This window comes from Pseudoliparis swirei, chromosome 5 (genome assembly GCF_029220125.1).
Source record: "Pseudoliparis swirei isolate HS2019 ecotype Mariana Trench chromosome 5, NWPU_hadal_v1, whole genome shotgun sequence".
NCBI lineage: Eukaryota > Metazoa > Chordata > Actinopteri > Perciformes > Liparidae > Pseudoliparis > Pseudoliparis swirei.
The window spans coordinates 16,881,030-16,896,074 of record NC_079392.1 but is presented as its reverse complement, the minus strand read 5'-3'; the positions used below and the strand labels follow the sequence as shown (position 1 = coordinate 16,896,074).

Sequence of the window (15,045 nt, the reverse complement as noted above, 5' to 3'; positions counted from 1 at the left end):
TTAATACTTAACAAACAAACATAAAGTACCTCACACTTAAACTTGGAAAACAATATTAATTCTAATAATTTTCTGGAGATTTTAATAGCTGGGGTCATATTGACCTCAAGGGTAAAATATGTTAGTAAATATAAAGGTAACAGGGTTAAACATTGAATCGGGTCATATTGACCCGAAGGCGACAGGAGGGTGAAACATTGAATCGGGTCAAATTGACCCGAAGGCAACACAAGGGTTAAGACTTTCCTCTTTGACAGAGCTTATAGTTAGGGCTGAATCAGGTTTGCCCTGGTCCAGCCCCTGGATATGCTGCTATACGCTTATCGCTGCCGGGGGACGTTTTAGGATGCACTGAGCACCTATCTCCTCTTTTTTCTCTGCTTAGGGATGCATTTTCATCTCTCCATCACACATGACTAACTCTGCTTTCTCCCCGGAGTCCTTTTGACTTCACGTCTCATAGGGTCATCGGACCCTATGAGACGGCATAGATCAGAAATGGGCAAACTACGGCCCGCGGGCCACATCCGGCGCGTTAGGCTTTTTAATCTGGCCCGCCGAACTTGTCCAAATCGCGACTTTGTTTACTTCCGGTGTGCATTGGCGAGGAAAGTACTCGTCACACAAAACCCTTCACCATGATTTGTCAATCCGTTTGTCTGTCAACATTTTGCGAAAAAAACAACCAATGAAAACTCAGTAAATCACAAGGGACCCGCCCACCACACAGGTGGGGCTCATTTAGAAACAGCCGCAGTGATTTTGGCGAGCAGCGCGGAGCCTGGAGGAGCTGCAGAGCCACGAGGAGGAACACGCAGCCACAAGAGATCCACTTGGACCGGGTACGAGTCTTTACTACACGTTACGTGTCACGGTGTCCGTCCCGGTGTCCGTAACTTGTGCGCGGTGCTGACTAGTCTTGTATTTTACAGAGAGGATTCACCAGCGCCTGCAGCGCAGCCTGCAGCGCAGCCTGCAGCTCCACCTGCCCGGCCAGCAGAGAGGTCTCGTGACACGATGACATGATGTTATTATAGTGAAGCCATATTGTAAATAGTCTGTCAATAGTTGTGTTCTGTTTTCTATTTCACAACATGTATATAATGTAGAATTTTTTTTTAAATGTACAATACATATTTATTTAAAAAAAAATGTAATGGTCATTTTTTATTTGCACACACCCCATGAAACTTTATCTGCAATATTAAGTCATTTCTCAGTCCCATCTTTATCATTTTGGTGAATGTGTGACAGACCACATCATTTTTACTAAAAAAACGTTCATACAAAATTTGGTTTTCCTCATTTATTCAATTCAGTTTATTTGTAGAGCCCAATTTCACGAATTACAAATTTGTCTCGGAGTGCTTTACAATCTGTGCATATAGACATCCCTGACCTTTGACCTCACATCGGATCAGGAACAACAGAGGAGGATCCCTTTCCAGGATGGACAGGTGCAATTACATGTATCTAGCATTGTATTCAGATATTTCACTGCTTTTGAGAACCTATGACCTTTGGTAAACCAATTTCAAACACCAAAACAGTTCGTCCACATGAGTAAAGGTATGTTTTCAGAAGATATATGAATAATTTTTAAAAATCGAACTTCAATTGTCAGCTTTAGGGTCATATTTTCTCGAGTAAAGCGCTGTCAGTCTGTTTGTGACGGGTTCATGCACATGCTGACCAGATGACGCCGCACATCGCCCTCAATTTAAAGACCCCTTTCTAGTTTCTGCTGCAGGCAGGATATTTAATACAGTCTATCTCTCAGGACAATCCGTCCATTATTTTATGGGTTTAAAACAATTAGAAATTATTGAGCTTGAGTATTTCGTTGGGTAATAATTTGTTTTGAATGTTGAAAGTGATTCCATTGATCTCTTTCCAGTAAATGTTGATTACTTTAACTTTGCACCTTAAATTGAAATGTATAAAAAAGACGCAATCTCCAGGTTTAATAAATTACATTGCGTGTCCAAATGCTCCTGGCCCGGCCCCTCTGTCAGATTTCAGAACCGAATGTGGCCCGCAGGTCAAAAAGTTTGCCCACCCCTGGCATAGATTCTATCTGCCTGATGGATCATCGAGGTCTGGGTCGTGGAATTCCTGCTACCAACTACGCCACTGCTCTGTTGAGACTCCGCCCACTGTTGAGACTCCGCCCACTCCTCCTCTCTACCTCCATCTGCCAGATGGATCGTGGAGGTCTCCATCGTGGAATATGCCGACTATGAACTATTCATACACTCTGTCATATTCATTGAATGTATTTTAACTCCAAATCTGTCCTTCTGTACTCATGGCATCTATTGCACCTGTCCATCCTGGAGAGGGATCCTCCTCTGTTGCTCTCCTGAAGGTTTCTTCCCTTTTTGCCCCCTGAAGGGTTATTTGCGAGTTTTTCCTGATCCAATGTGAGGTTTTGGGACAGGGATGTCTGTGTGTTCAGATTGTAAAGCACTCCGAGACAAATTTGTGAAATTGGGCTATACAAATAAACTGAATTGAATTGAATTGAATATGCCGTCACCAGAAGAGCCGTACTGTATATGGCTCGCGAGCCATAGGTTCCCGACCCCTGCTTTAGACAGAGGTTCGGACTGCTCATTTGCATATAAGGACACGTAAATGTCACACATAAATAAATGAAGAAATATGTGTGGACACATAAATAGAGACTTAAATAAATGAAGAAATACAGAAATGTAGAAATATATTTATTTAATGATGTCCTGTTGAGTTCTAACTTATATTTATTCATTCCTTTATTTATTTATTCTTGTATTTATTTATTTAAGCATTTATTTATTTATTCCTGTATTTATTTATACATTTATTTAAGCATTTATTCTTGTATTTATTAATGCAATTATTTATTTATAGTTAAGTCATTTTAAGTCCTCCATATCGGAGTAGCTCTCCTGCTCCGGGTTCAAGAGCAGAAACGAGGTGGGGCGCAAGGGGAAATGCTGATTCTTTTATTTCAAGACCTTTATTGAGAACTTCACATATTAAAAACTACACGGACATAAAACTAAGTCATTAATAAATAAAGAGTGAAATGCCTGTCTCTTACTTTCGTGTAAATGTGTACGTTACGGCGTTAACAGGTTACGCTGCGCATGCGCGAAAGACGAGATTATTGGCGACTTGCCAGGTGTTACTTCTGCTCTGTGAGTCAACCCTGTATCACAAAAATTACGTTCCCCCAGACCTAAAATACAATTTGCAGTTACGTTTGACAAACGTATTTCTCTCCAAATTACGTTTGACTGAAACGTATTTCTCTCCAGATTACGATTGTATTTGACGTATTATAATTACAAATACGTCTCTGATCAACGTATCTTTGCCGTTTGTTGTCTCTCTTTTATACAATGCTGTTATGAATTGTAAAAAGCGTCCTCTAGTCTTATTTATTATAATGTTATATGTTGTCTCGCCTGCGTATTATGACAGCAATAAGCGTTGTAATGGATCATATGAATTGGCGTGAAGACTTACTGCTGGTGACTCTCCTTTATTTTCTTTTTTTAGGTGACAATACATTAATTAAATTCCCCTCATGACCTCAAAGTATTATATTTAGGTAAATATAATATATTAAATATAAAGCAGTAGGGTTATATCTGAGAGACAATTGGGAGGTCAAGGCCAAGGGTCAGTCTGCAGAGTATGCGTGTGTGTGCATGTGTATTTGTGTGTGTGTGTGTGTGTGTGTGTGTGTGTGTGTGTGTGTGCGTGTGTGATTCTGCCTGTGTTTATATGTATGTGAGTGTCTGTATGTGTGTGTCTGAGTGTGTGAGAGTGTGTGTCTGTGTGTGTGTGTCTGTCATTCTGTGTGTGTGTGTGTGTGTGTGTGTGTGCGTGTATAAGAGCGTGTGCGTATGAGAGTGTGTGTCTGTGTGTGTGAGTATGTGTGTGTCTCTGCCTGTGTGTGTGTGTGTACGTATGTGAGTGTCTATGTGTTTCTGTCAGTGTGTGTGTGTGTGTGTGTGTGTGTGTGTGTGAAACAATGTATTAGTTTGCATGCATATCAGTGGAAGTTGAAGGGTAAATCATATTTTATTAACAATTCCCAAATTATTTCCCAGATGTTTCCGGGTACCTGCTCTTTTTGTTTGATGAGAAGTAAACACGCCTGTAAATAACCCCATGAAGGGTTTATTGTTTTGAGTTGTTTGACTGTTTAGCATTTTCCTTATTGATTTTGATATAAGTATGACTTTTATATTGTATTGTTTGAATAAATATAGACGTGTTATACTACTTCCGCTTAACAGACAAATCGGACTTTTATTTTGAAAGGTTAAAAGGAAGCGCACTTTTTTTTAGGTTAAAATGCGAACTTTAAGGTATAGATTACGGACAGATGCGCATTTTATAACAAGTTTAAGAGTTGATTTGACCCGTATGGGGCTAACTCTGTTAAGGTGGTGATAGTTTACGAGTTTTAATTAATGTATTGTCACCTAAAGAAAGAAAATAAAGGAGTGTCACCAGCAGTAAGTCTTCACGCCAATTCATATGATCCGTTACAACGCTTATTGTTGTCAGAATACAGGCGAAACAACATATAACATAATAATAAATAAGACTAGAGGACGCTTTTTACAATTCATAACGGCATTGTAGAAAAGAGAGACAACAAACGGCAAAGATACGTTGATCAGAGACGTATTTGTAATTATAATACGTCAAATACAAACGTAATCTGGAGAGAAATACGTTTCAGTCAAACGTAATTTGGAGAGAAATACGTTTCAGTCAAACGTAACTGCAAATTGCATTTTAGGTCTGGGGGAACGTAATTTTTGTGATACAGGGTTGTGTGAGTTTAGCGTTCCAGCTGTTGCCCTTCAAAACAAGAGCTCGACATTGAGCTTTATTGAGAGTGGCCGTGTCAAGCCTGCAACCCCGTTTTAAAAAGAGGTTTAGTGGAAAGCCCATTTTATCACATAAAATAAAATGTGATGACTTAAACATATCTGCACTCGTTTTGTTTTGCAAAGGTTGCACATTATTGTTATTTTGCAGTGTATATGATATGCAGTGTAACACACTCAGTACAACTCTTTATTCCCAAATATTTGATCTTATTTTATTTAGTTTTTCGTTGCACTTTATTGATATTATCTTGAAACGGTATTCAGTGCAAAACAGGTTAATTGCATCCACAATAAGCTAAATGTGAAGTGTGTTGAACGCTAACATATTGACATATGTTATTAACAGTGAAAAACCTGTACGGTAGATGTGACAAACTATTTCTTTTTTGAAAAGATCTAGTTAAAGACAAGGGCAAAACTAGTTCGTTTTAAAGTGCAATGATGAACAGACCACTTTGCATTACTTATAACACCTGTTTAAAATGTTCATTAAGCAACGTTATTTAACTCATAGAAATGTAAGGTATTCTATATACAGTGTGTTCATTGTTATCTGACAATGAAAGGCAGACATTTTCATTTAAGAAATAAAAGTAATTGTGATAGTAAAAAATTGTTTTATAATAGTGTATTTTCATGTAACTTTTGTGGTTTAAAAAATGACTAAAGAAACTATTGGCCCCCAGGCATCTTTACTTCATCACATTTGGCCCTAGTTGCAAAAAGTTTGGACACCCCTGAGATAATTGATCTCTGATGTGTTCAGGGCCGAGTCAAATAACTTCAGTTTTGTCAGTTTAACATCAAGAAGTTGCAGGTTCTTATACATGATTTTTTTCATGAGATATTACTGTACAGACTTTCAGAATATTAAAGGTAAAGTCAGCTAAATATAAAAATTGGTAATAATCTTCCAATATTTAATTTTTCATTAGAGGCAGGTGAGAGAACAGGTGAAGGGAGTTGGACTGACTAGATGGGAAGCAGGATCTGGAATGACATGATAGTAGTGAAACAGGCAGACAGGATGAAACCAACTAATAAAAGGAAGGTGTCTGTTACAGATTAATGTGTAACTATGGGTTATTTTCTTTCTAATCTAAAGTTTGGCATGAATGGTCTCATTAGCTGATTTGAAGTTGGCTCATGAAAAATATTTTGATGGGATTCATTTTGAATCAAACATTAGTGTTCAAATATAGAAAAAATATGAATACAATTATTTATTTTTAGCTGTCTTTGCCTTTGATTATTTCAAAATCCATACAATTAATGCTGAAAATAATTATGGACATATCAGAGGGCATCACTAACAAGATGATCTGCTTTAAAAAAAAAGGTCAAATATCGGAAAAATATTAACATTATATATTTGTAGCTAACTTTAATTTTAATTTCCTGACAATTTGTACAATAATATCTCATGAAAATATTCATGGGCATAGCAGGGGTCATCGCTAACAAGAATGCACTCTCATTTTTGTTGACTTTTAATAATCTGCTTTAAAAAAAAGTTCAAATATTACAAAAATATTAACATTACTGCAATTGCGTCAAAACAACTTCTATATGGAGAAGTAAAGTTTTGTCCAATCTTACATTTTGGTTTTATAGCTATTATTCTAATGAAGAATAGCTGCTAACACACGATTACGCAACCACTCACTCTAATGTTTAACAACTTTATTTGTAAGTATTTTTCAACCAAACATCTCGGCATCAGTTTGAATCCAATTGTCCAGAAATATTTATGACTTTCAACGCATCCACTGAACACAAACTAGACCCACTTCAGATGGAACGCTGACTGTGCAATGCTGTGGATTTTGAATCAGATAAAGAACAATCAGATGGTTTGTTTTAATGCATTAAAATGTCAACAATTTTTTTTTTTTAAAGATCTGTGAGCATGGTGGTGGAGTTATCTGGACTGAGGTCTGGGATCATGTAGGTAAACGGCTACGGAGGTACTCCAATACTGCATCTGTTCCTTTGGCCACAATGGCTGCTCTGGGTGTGCGGAAAGGATTCCCCTCCAGACTGAGACACCTGAGAAACAATGTAGGTCTTAGAATGATCGATTTGGAAATCTATTTTTCCAAATTAACAATGATCATTTTGAAAACACAATTAGATGTGACCATAATTAAGTATAACACATTAAGACACTGTGCTTTCAGTAGGGACTGAACATAACTTCATAAAAAGCTACCACGAGATAAATGTCATGACCATAGTGCGACTCCTACAGAGCATCAGTGACAATACTGACCACTGTTGTGAGTGTAGCTGAATGGTAATGGTGTGCTGCAGAAAAGAAGCTCATACACAAACATGTTAGGGCAGTGGACAGACTAGTGCTCCATACCTGAGGCTGGCACACAGGCCCAGTTCAGGAGGGATGTTCAGCAGGTCATTGTTTGACAGATCCAGTGTCGACAGATGAACCAACTTTATCAGACGATGAGGGTCCACCTCGTCCACTTGGTTGTTACCAAGTAACACCGTCTCCAAGGAAACTATCTGATAAAGGACTTCAGGGAAGGAATTGAACCTGTGATGACAGAGTGGACAGGAGAATCACTTTGTTCCCCTCTGAAGGAGATATTTGAAACGATGCAAAATGTCCAAAAATGTTGTGGTATTCTTTTGAACTTAAATGACATGAATGGAATGTTGTTGACTGACACTGACCCGGGACAAAGGGTGCAACATATGTGGATCTGAAAAGATAGAGATCCTGAACCTGCCATCTAAGATGATACAGATAATATGACGAAACAGATTCTCCCTGATCAGCATCAACAGAGATCTTTCCCAGCAGCTTTCCTATGAGGCCATTATTGGGCCATTTAAGAGTAGACCTAAGACTTTCCTCTTTAATAGTGCTCATAGTTAGGGCTGAATCAGGTTTACCCTGTTCAGCCCCTAGATATGCTGCTATAGGCTTATATATATATATATTAGGGCTGTGAAACGAGTAAAATTTTTAATCAGGTTAATCACAGGTTTCTGTGGATTAATCATGATTAATCACATATATACATTTACAGGGCTCTCAAGACAGGCAAGAGCTCCGAGAAGAGTTGTTGACGGGGGGGGGTGCACATAACTTGCTCACCAGTGCGCGAGCCAAGAGAAGAGTTGTTGACGGGGGGGTGCAAGTGACTTTTTTTCGTCCCGATGTGCGCGCATACGCCGGCATCCGAGCTCTGCGGCGCGCGAGACGGAGATCGGAGTCGTGTTAACGCGACACGTAGAGACAGAATGACATGCTGCTGGTTCGAGACGACCAACAACAGACGGATTGGAAGCTCATTCTGCGCATGTGTTAAATGCGTTTACAAAAATTAACTAATTAATCCTGTAATTTAATTAACGCGTTATTTTTCACAGCACTAATATATATATATAATATATATTTATATTATATATATATAATATATTGAATAGGCTGGGGGACGTTTTAGGATACACTGAGCACCTATCCTGTCTTCTCTCTCTACTTATGGATGCATTTACATCTCTCTATCACAAATTAATAACTCTGCTTCCTCCCCGGAGTCTTTGTGACTCCACGTCTTATAGGGTCCATTGGGCCTGGCTGTATCTGATGCCTCCTGTCTGGTGTGCCGGCCTCCTGCCTGGCGAGCCGGCCTCCTGTCATGGCCCTGCTGATGCGCCCTGCCACTCCACACCCTTTCTGGATCGTGGACTATACTACAAACTACTCATGCACTCTGTCATACTGATTGAATGTGTTTTCTAACTCTGTAATGCTTCCTTCTGTACACATGACATCCATTGCTTCTGTCCATCTAGGGACAGGGATCCTCCTCTGTTGCTCTCCTGCAGGTTTCTTCCCTTTTTTTTCCCAATGAAAGTTTTTTTTAGATTTTTTTGGGAGTTTTTCCTGATTCGATGTGAGGTCCTGGGACAGTGATGTAAAATATGTGTACAGATTGTAAAGCCCTCTGAGGCAAAATCGTATGTATTGATATTGGGCTATATAAAATAAACAGAATTGAATTGAAATATTGACAACATCGATTAAAAAAAACATTGTGCAGCAACAGATGAGATAAGGGAGGTAGATGTATTTTGATTGTTTATCAAATCAAATGTTTCGGATTGTCCAGTTTGCAGCCAATGATGGAGCCGGCCTGCCTCACGACTTTAGTGAGTCGGTCGGGGTCTCCAGCTCCAATGCTGCTCCCCCAGCAGACTATGGACCGTTAACATGCCAGACCATAAATGAGCCCACAATGAGACGGGAGGGAGACGGAGACACACCTCGAGAGGTACTCCTGGTGCCAAGGGAACCGTCCTAAAATGCACCAAGACACTTGGGCTGATTTGCCTGGGGCGATGAAACCTGGCAGGTGGGGAGAGGCTGGATGTAACTAGGTGGGTGGAATCGGTTGGGACAAGCAAGAAGCATGAGGCAGCAAAGGTAGAACTTTTGGGTCAAAGTGGTCTGGAAGTTCGGGATCGAGATACCCCACAGGATAGAGTTGGAAACAGCTGGGCGCATCATCTCAATCTTGCACAGAGGCAGTGTCAAACTGAACAGGAGATTGTCAAACTGAACGACTGACACACACACACACACACACACACACACACACACACACACACACACACACACACACACACACACACACACACACACACACACACACACACACACACACACACACACACACACACACACACACACACACACACACACACACACACACACACACACACACACACACACACACACACACACACACACACACACACACACACACACACACACTTTTTTTTTTTTTTAAACGAATTAAACAGCACTGAATCAGTGAGTTACCTATTGTAATTGAGGATAATGGAGCATAGTTTAGTTAAGTTCTTCATTTCAGATGGTAGATCCCTCAGCTGGTTATTCCTGCAAGAAAAAGAGGCAAGACAGAATCTCTAACACTGTTTAAATATTGGCTTGATTAAACAGGATAAACCATTACAGCTGGATGACAGTGGTGATTGCTTAATTTCTGATCATATCTCTTCAATAGCAATATTTTCAGTTTTAATATATTTCGGTTGCCAACAGTTGGAAAAACAAGATATTTGACTGTCATCTTGGACAATAATCATCCAAGTAAATATAGTAGAAGCAGCACTTTTATACAATGCCAATACGCATTCTAGACCGTACCTGAGGTCGATGTGCATCAGCTGCAGCAACTTGCAGACGTCAGGACCACAACAGGTGAGTCTGTTGAAACCCAGATTGATATCTGAGAGGGAGGGTATGAGCTCCACCAGTCTGTAAACACGGCACACACATCAGGTTAGCGATAAGACAGTAGTAAATACCTTGTGTGTGTGTGTGTGTACCTGGTTGGTATGGTGGTCAGCTGGTTCTTGCTGAAGTTAACAGTAGTAACACTTTGATCTGCTGCAACATCAAACAGCTCATCTGGAATATGACTTGCCTGCTTCAGACTAAACAAAAACACACAAAGATTAGTATCCAGTATCATTGCTCATATATTAATAAAAATACATTTTATACATATAGCCATCAAGACAATTTACAAATATTAAAATCATAAAAGAGCTATACAATAAAAACAGAGCACACAGTAACGCAGTTCTGAAGAGGTGGGTTTTGATTTGTGATTTGAATAAAGAAAGTTCAGTGCAGTCTCTAATGAGTTTGGGGAGAGAGTTCCAAAGGCCCCGTCACCCCATGTTCGGTGCTTGGTCCTATGTGGAATGGACAGGAGGCTCGCATCAGAGGAGCGGGGCCGGCGGGATGGAGCGTGGTGGTGGAGCAGGTCGGTGAGGGAGGCCTGCTGGAATGTGGTGGTGGAGCAGTTGGTGAGGTAGGAGGGGGTCTGATGGAGTGTGATAGTGGAGCAGTTGGTGAGGTAGGAGGGGGTCTGATGGAATGTGGTGGAGTAGGTCTGTGAGGTAAGAAGGGGTCTCATGGAGTGTTGGTGAGGTAGTTTCTAGAAGTGATAAAGGCGTGGAACAACATTAAAGCAGCATATGAGGAGAGTGATGGGCGGAGACGGGCTAGGATTTTTTTGAAGTAAATAAAGGCAATTCTGGTGATTTATTCGACACGATGTACGAAGGAGAGGTTACTGTCAAACATGGGGGGGGGAGAAAATGGTGGAGTTGTCGATGGTGAGGCAGAAGTGGGACCTGGGACCGATGACGATCATGTAATATTTATCACAGTTGAGTTCGAGTCTTTTAAAAATGTGTTTTATCATTTGTATCAGTCATGACAACACTGTATTCACAACAACACAGTCGACAGGTTTGAAACTAACTAACACAGAGATGATCTAAACCTAATATTTATGTCACACTTGAAATGACGCTAATAATTTATCAGTGCACGGGAAAACTGCACACACCTAGAGACTAACAAGTCGGTCAGAGTTGAAGAAGGGAGACCTACTGGACACTGAAGTCTGACATATTAGAACACTACTAGCTTTTGCATCAACACAAACATTTAAGTTAAAAAAAAATTCAAAACTTTATTTAACACATAAAAATAACACATAAAAGACAGTGGACAAACTCTGTATAGAGACACCGTTTCTAAATTAACTCAAACATATTCGATTCAAATTATTGTCATTGCACATAGTACAGGTACAGAGGCAACGAAATGTATTCTCTGCATTTAACCCATCCTTATGTGTTCACACCGGACGCGTCGAAATTTCGACGCGCGTCGAGATTACATGCAAAGTCAATGCACAGCTGCGTAGAAGCTGCGTATTTTCCAGCGAGCAGCGCGTCAGACGCGTTTGAAGCAGCACGAACAGAGGGTTTGCCGCGGGGCGAACTAAGCGAACAGAGCGAACAGACGCAGCTCGTCGACGCGCGAGTTGAAATTTCCCAACTCCGGCAGCAAAAACGCGTGAGTCATAGTTGCGTCAGCCGATCAGCATTGAGCAGCTCCGCTCGTCATCGTCCTGCCGGTTAAAAAGAATGGAGGAAAAGATTATCGTCGCCGTTTGTGGGCACCCCGAACTTTATGACACGACTCTTTTTACTTACCGAAACCGTAGCTATTAAGATGAAGCGTGGAAGAAGGTCGGAGAAGCCGTTGGACTACCTGGTAAGTTTTGAATGTATGTATTTGCTTTTATTCTAGCTATTTGTTGTACTTTACTATCAACCAACCGCCGGCATATGTGTTTCATGGCAGAGGAGATCTGCCGCCGTAGGTGGAAAAGACTCAGAGACACGTATCAAAGAGAGAAGAAGAGAGAGAGCAGCGAGAAGCGCAGTGGGAGTGCAGCTCAGTCCACTAAAAAGTGGAAGTACTCTACGGTCCTGTTGTTCCTCGACCCATTTATTCCTCCACCCCCCGACGCGTCCGACGCGTCTGGTGTGAACACACTTTTTTCGACGAGCGTCGAGACTGCTGCGTCAGACGCGGCGAGAATTTTTTTGACGCGTCCGGTGTGAACACACCATTAGTTATTAAGGAGCAGTGGGCTGCAGTGAAGCGCCCGGGGTTCAGTGACTTGCTCATGGACACATTGACTTGCAACTAATGGGGAGAGCGGGGATCGAACCGACGACCTTGGGGTTGCAGGACGACCCCCTTACCCCAGTAAGCTACAGGCGCCCCATATAATATTATTCTTACTGATAGATGCACAACCCATTTAGTATATGCTGATACCAATGGATAAGATAATATTCACAGTTCATATTGGACATATTGGGATTTATATACATCATAACATTATCATTCACCTTCTTTTTCTCTGCTTCATATAAGTTTGTGCAACTAAGCGTTTGCCTCTAACCTGACTGAGATCAGAAGTAAAAAGCCGCTCAGCACACGGAGTGTGTAAACAAGGTCACAGCCTGAACTGCAGCTGCATGCCAACAGAACCCTGGAACAAGCAGCTGCTTCAAGGCGTGTGTTAACGTAGCAGTGGCTCAACAAGCAGACACTACCATTATAATAACTCCAAGTACAGAACTAGTAGATAACTAATAAGTGTTCTTGCCAAACTCTTATGAAAAAGAAGAACACATGAGTGTTTCACTAACCTGTACACCAATGACTTGAGAGTTGTAATGTTGTGTACATTGACCGTGGCCTGGCTGGGTAAGGTCATAGCCATCTGTCCCTCATCTGCTCTGTCACGATCCTCTGCAAAACGCACAAGCGCACACAGACATTACTACATTTAACAGTTTAATCAGGTTCGCTGAGGAGCTTTTTCTGGAGTTTAAACTGTATCTCAGTTTCAGTGTAGAACTTGAGTCTCATGGAGACGATAGTAACCTGTTTCTGTTCAGAAATGGTCTTTGTTTTCAGATTCTGGTCCTTGACCTTTCACCTTTTTACAGTGAATGAGCATTTTTGGTCTCGAGTTCACAGACGGCTGATGTACAGATTGTAAAGCCCTGAGGCAAATTTGTAATTTTGGGCTATACATAACAATCTGAATTGAATCCTGTAATATCACATGGTCATAATAAGTATCCACATCCTTTGTTGTGATACTCATATTTAAATGATAATCTTGAGGTCGAAGGAACTGCCCAAGGAGCTCAGAGACAGAATTGTGGCAAGGCCCAGATCTGGCCAAGGTTACAAAATAATTTCTGCAAGACTCAAGGTTCCTAAGAGCACAGTGGCCTCCATAATCCTTAAATGGAAGAGGTTTGGGACGACCAGAACTCTTCCTAGACCTGGCCGTCCAGCCAAACTGAGCAATCGTGGGAGAAGAGCCTTGGTGAGAGAGGTAAAGAAGAACCCACAGATCACTGTGGCTGAGCTCCAGAGATGCAGTAGGGAGATGGGAGAAAGTTCCACAAAGTCAACTATCACTGCAGCCCTCCACCAATCAGGGCTTTATGGCAGACTGGCCCAGCCAGAGTCCTGACCTAAACCCAATTGTCGGCGTTTCTCAATTCAAAGTACACGAGTACAGACTTGTTCTTTTGGAGTATGGACTTGGGAGTCTGGTCTTGGGAGTCCAAACTCCGGAGGATGGGAGGACGGGACGACGGGAGGACGGTCTTTCTGCGATTGGAACAGCAGCTGACTTGAGGTCACCACATCAGCTGTTCTTGCTCCTGAGTTTACTCTAATTATTCACTGTAAATTATCTTTTACAGTCAAATAAACAAAACATCCTAAAATTACATTCCGTGACTCAACAACAGTAGTATTTATAAAAAGTCAACTGTCAGTAGTTTATTTTCTCCTCCGCTACTGTTTCCGGTTGCTGGTCAAATGCATTCTGGGATATATGCTGGCCAGAGTACGCACAAGTCTCCTCTGATGCATCCTCCGGAAAGTGGGAGGATCAAGTCACATCCGGGTATTTTGACCGTGCTTTGCGAGAAGCGAACTTTGAATTGGAACATGTACCCGGGCTGAGACTGATGACGTTTCACGAGTCCACAAGTAGAGAAAAGTACGCACAAGTACGCATATTGAGAAACGCCGTGAGTATCTCTGGAGAGACTTGAAAATGGCTGTCCAAGAACGTTCACCATCCAACCTGACGGAACTGAAGAGGATCTGCAAGTAAGAATGGCAGAGGATCTCCAAATCCAGGTGTGAAAAACTTGTTGAATCATTCCCAAGAAGTCTTATGGCTGTACTAGCTCAAAAGGGTGCTTTTACTCAATACTGAGCAAAGGGTCTGAATACTTATGGCCATGTGATATTTTAGTTATTCTTTTTTAATAAATTTGCAAACATTTCTACAGTTGTTTTTTTTCTGTGTCGATGGGGTGCTGATTAATGAGAAATATATTTTTTTATTTTAGCAAATGGCTGTAATGAAACTAAGAGTAAACATTTTAAAGGGTACTTTCCATAACTACTGTATATACACACGTATATACATATATACACATATATAAACACAAATATATATATATTTGTGTTTATATATGTATACATATATATACACATGTGTATATATACAGGACTGTCTCAGAAAATTAGAATATTGTGATGAAGTTCTTTATTTTCTGTAATGCAATTCAAAAAACAAAAATGTCATGCATTCTGGATTCATTACAAATCAACTGAAATATTGCAAGCCTTTTATTCTGATTTATTGCTGATTATGGTTTACAGCTTAAGAAAACT

At 40.7% G+C, this 15,045-nt stretch overlaps 1 protein-coding gene across 3 annotated transcripts in view; it reads right to left on the bottom strand.

Moving 5' to 3' along the window:
* Positions 1-6,566: 6,566 nt before the first annotated feature.
* lrrc40 (leucine rich repeat containing 40) overlaps positions 6,567-15,045 on the bottom strand; it is a 36,960-nt gene continuing 28,481 nt past the window's right edge. Inside the window, exons 10-15 of one of the 3 annotated variants that reach the window (XM_056414821.1) lie at positions 12,981-13,083; positions 10,281-10,388; positions 10,099-10,209; positions 9,751-9,828; positions 7,267-7,452; positions 6,567-6,947 (exon numbers count right to left, since the gene is read on the bottom strand). In XM_056414821.1, coding sequence (XP_056270796.1) covers positions 6,842-6,947; positions 7,267-7,452; positions 9,751-9,828; positions 10,099-10,209; positions 10,281-10,388; positions 12,981-13,083 — 692 coding nt within the window. In that variant the 3' untranslated portion in view covers positions 6,567-6,841. Of the gene's footprint in view, positions 6,948-7,266; positions 7,453-9,191; positions 9,274-9,750; positions 9,829-10,098; positions 10,210-10,280; positions 10,389-12,980; positions 13,084-15,045 lie in introns of those variants that run through there. The other 2 variants (XM_056414822.1, XM_056414823.1) reach the window with 2 other exon arrangements.